The following is a 7007-nucleotide window of genomic DNA, read 5'->3' as shown; positions in this document are numbered from 1 at the left end:
TGACATCAAGCCTGTTCTTAAATGTAATTCATGATGATTGATTACTATAGCATGCCTTTGCAGCCTACTAAAAGTTTTCAAACTAACCTGAGATGTGACATGACATTTGTCAGTTAATTCTTACCCTCTGGCATGGAATATCTCATGGGTTAAATCAACATATAAGCGATTCCTTCATTCATAATAAAGTTCCTACTGAATTAGTGAAATACATTTTAATGCAGTCTATCCAACAGGTCCCTATAAAGAGTGTGATACCAACACTGCCAGATAAAGTAGTCCACTGCCAGTAGATCCTCTGTCTACAGTCGGTGGTGTTCTGGCGCCCTCTGTTGTGTGACGAGGGAAGGCCAGGGACAGACAGGATGGAGAACGTGTTTGAGGAGGGGATGAACCATGTCATCATTGCCCATTACAACCACTCTGGGAAGTGGGGTCGACCTCGGAGCAGTGCGGCCTGTAAGACTGTTGTCCTCCTCCTCATCTGTGTCCTCATCGTGCTGGAGAACATCACAGTGCTGCTGGCGCTGTGGAGGAACAAACGCTTCCATAGTCGCATGTACTTCCTCATCGGTAACCTGGCACTGTCTGACCTGTTGGCTGGGGTGGCCTATATGGTTAACATCTTCACCTCTGGTAGCAGGACCTTCTTCCTGACGCCGGCACAGTGGCTGGCAAGAGAGGGAAGCATGTTCGTGGCCCTCAGCGCATCCACCTTCAGCCTACTGGCCATCGGTATCGAGAGACACATGACCATGGTGCGTCTGCGTCCGTGCGAGGCGGCGGGGCGGGGGAGGTTACTGGGGCTGCTAGGGGCATGCTGGGCCGTGTCGGTGCTGCTCAGTGCCCTGCCTTCCCTGGGCTGGAACTGCCTGGAGCACCTGGCCTCCTGCTCCACCGTTCTGCCCCTCTACGACAAGAGTTACGTGGCCTTCTGCATCAGCGTGTTTAGCGCCCTGCTGGTGGCCATCATCATCCTCTACATCCGCATCTACCGGCTGGTGACATCCAGCGGACGGAAGGTTAGCAGCAGGCCCTCGGAGCACTCACTGGCCCTGCTGAGGACGGTGGTGATAGTTCTGGGGGTGTTTGTGATGTGCTGGGCCCCGCTGTTCCTGCTGCTGCTTCTGGACGTGGGCTGCAGTCCGGAGCGCTGCCCTGTGCTCTACCATGTGGACTGGTTCATTGCCCTGGCCGTGCTCAACTCAGCACTCAACCCCCTCATCTACACCCTGTCCAGCAGGGAGATGAGAGCAGCTTTCTTCAGGCTGCTGTGCTGCTATCAGCCTCAACTGGAGGCCCCAGCCCCTATGGCAGGCAACCCCCACCTGGGGACTTTCATCCCCACGGCTGAGAACAGCAAGTCCAATGTGGGGGGAGGAGGTAGTGGGATAACGGGAGCTGCCAAGTCTCTGACCCGGGGGAAGATCGCAACGCCCCTGAACTCTAACAACCAGCATTTAGACCCCTCCGCCCCCACGGTGCCACACCTCTCTGGACCGGCCGACCTGCTGTCAGCGGTGCTGGTCAAGGCTGGGGCACTGCCCTCCCTCAGCAAGTTCTGACTGGACAGCTAATTGACTGTAGACTGGTCCCAGATATGTATGCGCTCTAGTAGTCTAGCCAACTACTCTGACTATCGTTGTCATGCCATGTTTGTCATAGTTGGCTAATGCACATCCAGATCTTGGACCAGGCTAGATTCACACGACATGGCTAGCTGGCAATGCTGTGTGTGGGCATTGTACAGGCATGATCAATGGGACAATTTCAGTATCTACTGGTGAAAGTAATGACCGAGGAGACCTTGGGTAGACACTTGGATGAGGTTTCTACTGATTAACTTTCTGTAAATACATTGCTTCACCAATGAGCCTGCAAAGCGAAGATCCGCTAAGGATCTACTCTTACCATAGCTCATCTAAAGCCACTATTTTGCAAAAACATTCAAAGGACTCACATTGAACCTTTGTACCTAATACATAATTTACATAACTATGGAACACAATGCAAAATGTTACCAAGTCATGTAATAGAGGGCTGTTTAATGTCGGTCCTGGAAGGCCAAAACACTTCTGTTTTGGGGGGACTGATTCAGACCTGGGACACCAGGTGAGTGCAGTTGACTACCAGGTACAAACAAAAACCAGAAGTGTTTTGAATTGAACAGCCCTGTAATAGAGCATAATATAGCTTTATTAACTATATATCGTGTGGGAACAGTGAATTAATTGTAATAAACTGTTTATATGTGTGTAATAGAGGATGGGTGGTGTGCAAATATAAGTAGGATCACTGTGTATTGCACATGCAGTGTCTATTGTTTTTCTGATTCACCTGCCTTTCTCTTTCTATGTCAGCACAGGATATTTATTTTCAATGAAGACCAAGGCCTTCTTAGTGCTATGAACTGTGTGACAGTCCTTTGTGTGTATGCCTTAACTGTATAGTGAGTAAAATATTGATTTTGTAATGATTTGAAGTTTACAGAGTAAAGAACGTGTCAATATCGATTCTGGTAACTCTTAGCAACTTAGATACAAGACACTCACACAAATTATTTAACCAACAATGGGCTGTAAGTTACATTTAAATCTTGAGTGGTGTGGTGTCTAAAACCATTACATACCAATTGAATAAAAACGATTCTTGCTTCATAAGCATTGGTAGCTTTTCGTGGTTTTGTATGTTAGGCTTTCATGTAATGCATTCTCAGAGCAGTTACTGTACACAACAACATTGCAGCATGTTTTCTCACAATATTATGTTTTAATTCAATTTGCTGCTGTATGTAGACATGACATATGTTACATTTTAACTTATTTTAGTTAAGGGCCATATCCCAAGCCTTCATTTTCCCAATTTTAACAGGGATCCTAATCCAGAGATAATAAATATACTATCATTAACGACACAGAATAGCGGTATATTTTAATGGTTTATTAACTCTTCAGATGATACCGTTTAATATCCTAATAGAAAATATCCAGGCCATTCATTGAACCCTTTCACACATAATTTGCAAGCTATTCTTTCCAGAAATTAATCTTGCATATCATGAAAGGATGACGCATTTCAACAACTCAACCTGTTTCACACTGCCACCTAGTGGGGAAAGAAAGGAATTATAGAAGGGAGGCTGCATCAGCTACTGCTGGAATGTCTACCAATGAAGGGCATGTCCATCTTTTTGTGAGAAATTACACTGACCACTCAAAACATTTATAAAGTATAAATGAGGCAGTAATTATTAGTAAATGGTTTATAAGGAACTTTATTAAACATCCCATGAATTATCTTATGAATCATTATTATATACACTGCTCAAAAAAATAAAGGGAACACTTAAACAACACAATGTAACTCCAAGTCAATCACACTTCTGTGAAATCAAACTGTCCACTTAGGAAGCAACACTGATTGACAATACATTTCACATGCTGTTGTGCAAATGGAATAGACAAAAGGTGGAAATTATAGGCAATTAGCAAGACACCCCCAAAAAAGGAGTGATTCTCCAGGTGGTGACCACAGACCACTTCTCAGTTCCTATGCTTCCTGGCTGATGTTTTGGTCACTTTTGAATGCTGGCGGTGCTCTCACTCTAGTGGTAGCATGAGACGGAGTCTACAACCCACACAAGTGGCTCAGGTAGTGCAGTTCATCCAGGATGGCACATCAATATTTGATCTAGATAGTTTGTGTGTATGCATTGATATGTAGGCTACGTGTGCCTTTAAAAAAAAAGGATGTAATTTTTTATGTAGTTCTGTCCTTCAGCTGTTCTTGTCTCATGATGTTCTGTATTATGTCATTCTGTGTTATGTTTCTTGTTTTGTGTGGACCCCAGGAAGATTAGCTGCTGCTTTTGCAACAGCTAATGGGGATCCTAATAAAATACCAAATACCAAATACTTCAACTAAACGGCTATACCGAAGCGGACCTGCAGGTGGAGTGGAAAGTGTGCTTCCAGACCGGAACCCTGGGACCTTGATATAAACCTTCAAGAGAAATGACAGTAATTGGAGGCGTATTAATTGCATAACAGCAATTTAGAATTAGTGGCTGCATGGTTTTGAAGATTTGCAGCTTGTCAAACATTTTCTGACATTCCCTTTGACAAAATTATTACCTAGTTGGACCCACACAACTCCAAGACTTGTTAATCTATGCTTTAATTCACAGACAGATACCATAATATAATACTCCTAATTGGTGTGTTTAGTTGATTAGGATCTCCATTAACTACTGCACATGCAGTACTACTGCTCTTCCTGGGGTCCACAAAAATGTACAAATACATGACACAGTACAGAACAGTTATAGACAAGAACAACATAAGAAATAACATTAAATTCAAAATAAAAAACTAAATAAGAGTTAAATATTGGAAAGACACCGAGAGACAACCAAAATACTATTACAAACTATTCATATATACAGTATCAGTCAAAAGTTTGGACACACCTACTCATTCAAGGGTTTTTCTTAATTTTTTACTGTTTTCTACATTGTAGAATAATACTGAAGACATCAAAACTATGAAATAGTTGAAAAATCTGGCTTCCAAAAACGAAAAGAAAGACAGGAGAGAGAAAAGAAAGGGCGACAGCATGTCACCCAATTTTTCCACAAAGGAAGGAGGGTGTAGTCCGTGAGTGTTGGAAATGAACCTGTTAGCTTAGTCCATAGTGAAATAGGCTACGTTTGCTCCCCTAACATTAGTTACTTAATGTCTTCACAGAAGATTCTGAGATTTTACATTTAGCTCCTCTTTTAGCCAACATTTAATCAGTGCAGGCAAACTTTTAGCAAGCTATTCATACTAAATCAGTTGTCCCTGCCCCTGCCTAGTGCCAGGCCCAACAGATGCAGCTTCAGGCTCAGCAGCCCAGTCTCCCCATCCCCATACCCCTGAACCAGCCCTACTCCCAACTGAAGAAGGAGGTGAGCAGCATTGTGTTGAATGACATGTCAGTTGGCATAATTGCAGGTACTGCAACGCATTGAGGACAGAAATGTGATTATCCAGTCAGGAAAAATCTCACTTGACACAAAGGCAGCCAATATCAGAGCCTTAAAGGAAGAGATGCAGGCTCTTAGAGATGGATGGGTGTAACGGCTGTCCTCCTCCTCATCTGAGGAGGAGTAAGAAATGTCGGACCAATGCGCAGCGTGGTATGTGTCCACAATATATTTTAATGATATAAACGAACACAGAAACAAAACAATAAACGATACGTGAAATACAAACCGAAACAGTTCCGTGTGGGACAAACACTGACACGGAAAATAACCACCCACGAAACCCAGGTGTAAAAAGGCTACCTAAGTATGATTCTCAATCAGAGACAACTAACGACACCTGCCTCTGATTGAGAATCATACCAGGCCAAACGAAAAAACCAACATAGAAAAACGAACATAGATAACCCACCCAACTCATGCCCTGACCATAGTTTGCTTTGTATGTTTCTATGTTTTGTTTGGTCAGGGTGTGATCTGAGTGGGCATTCTATGTTGTATGTCTAGTTTGTCTATTTCTATGTGTTTGGCCTGATATGGTTCTCAATCAGAGGCAGGTGTTTTTCGTTGTCTCTGATTGGGAGCCATATTTAGGTAGCCTGTTTTGTCATTGTGGGTTGTGGGTGATTGTCTATGTGTAGTGTTTTGTGTCAGCACGATTATTCGATAGCGTCACGTTCGTTGTTTGTTATTTTTGTATAGTTCGTTCAGTGTTCTCTTTTCTAAATAAATTCAAGATGAACACTTACCATGCTGCATATTGGTCCTCCAATCTCTCCAACTACTCCTCCTCAGAAGAGGAGGAAGACGAGCGTGACAATGGGAGTCTCTCCTCTCTGAGGTAACACTGATTGCTACACAAATGGATGTTGCACTCCAATTTAGGAAGGAAGGAAAAGTAAGAGATTCCATGATGAGACCTCTCACGAGGAGACAGCTCAGGACAGTGCAGCAAACGGTGTTTCAGAACACAGTGTTTTTTACTGCTATGGACAACATCATAAGTGACCTGGACACTAGAATCCACACCACTGCAAAAATTGTATTAGAATCTTCTGCTGTTCTGAAAGTTGGGCAGATTAGTGAGGATAACGTCCGTTCTTTGTGCCAACCACTGATCATGAAGTATTCCAGAGATCTTACACCTGAGTTTCAAAATGAAGTACGACACCTGAACACTGTATATGCTGCCACTTTTCCCCCTAACCTGTCCCCTCTTGGTCTCCTGAATGCAAATTGTAAGATGCAGCTGCAAAGAATTTTTGGAGAAGTGTGCATTGCTTTACGTATATTTTGCATACTGCCTGTGACTGTTGCTGGTGGAGAGAGAGCTTTCAGTAAGCTAAAACTGATAAAAAAAACTATTTGAGGTCCTCTATGTCCCAGGAAAGGCTTTGCAGTCTTGCCATGCTGTCCATTGAAAGCCAGTTAGCTAGAAAGCTGGACTTCAAAGACTTGATCAGTGACTTTGCTAGCAAGAAGGCTCGGCGCTGGGGTTCTTGGTGAGTAAGGCTAAGCAAGGGCCAGTGATAACTGTTAAATGGCATGTGTCACGTTCGTTAGAATGAATGTCGGACCAAGGCGCAGCGTGCTCTGAGTTCCACATCTTTATTTTTGTGAAACTTACAAAAACAAAAGGAAACAAACAACGAACTGTAACATAAGAGGTGCTAAATGTACTAACTCAAAACAAGATCCCACAAAACACAGTGGGGAAATGGCTGCCTAAATATGATCCCCAATCAGAGACAACGATAAACAGCTGCCTCTGATTGGGAACCATACCAGGCCAACATAGACATACAATAACCTAGATACCCCCCCTAGTCACACCCCGACCTAACCAACATAGAGAAATAAAGGCTCTCTATGGTCAGGGCGTGACAGTACCCCCCCCCCCCCCCCCCCCCCCCCCCAAAGGTTGCGGACTCCGGCCGCAAAACCTGACTCAATAGGGGAGGGTCCGGGTGGGCATCTAACG

At 43.9% G+C, this 7007-nt stretch overlaps 1 protein-coding gene across 1 annotated transcript; it reads left to right on the top strand.

The window, feature by feature from the left end:
* The first annotated feature begins 256 nt into the window (after positions 1–256).
* LOC120051803 (sphingosine 1-phosphate receptor 3-like) lies at positions 257–2406 on the top strand. The gene has a single exon (XM_038998689.1). The coding sequence runs from the start codon at positions 366–368 to the stop codon at positions 1563–1565; it is 1200 nt and encodes a 399-aa protein (XP_038854617.1). The 5' UTR covers positions 257–365; the 3' UTR covers positions 1566–2406.
* The last annotated feature ends 4601 nt before the right edge of the window (positions 2407–7007 follow it).

The sequence above is a fragment of the Salvelinus namaycush genome, chromosome 8 (assembly GCF_016432855.1).
Source record: "Salvelinus namaycush isolate Seneca chromosome 8, SaNama_1.0, whole genome shotgun sequence".
In the NCBI taxonomy this organism is placed as follows: Eukaryota; Metazoa; Chordata; class Actinopteri; order Salmoniformes; family Salmonidae; genus Salvelinus; species Salvelinus namaycush.
This window is presented reverse-complemented; position numbering and strand designations above follow the sequence as displayed.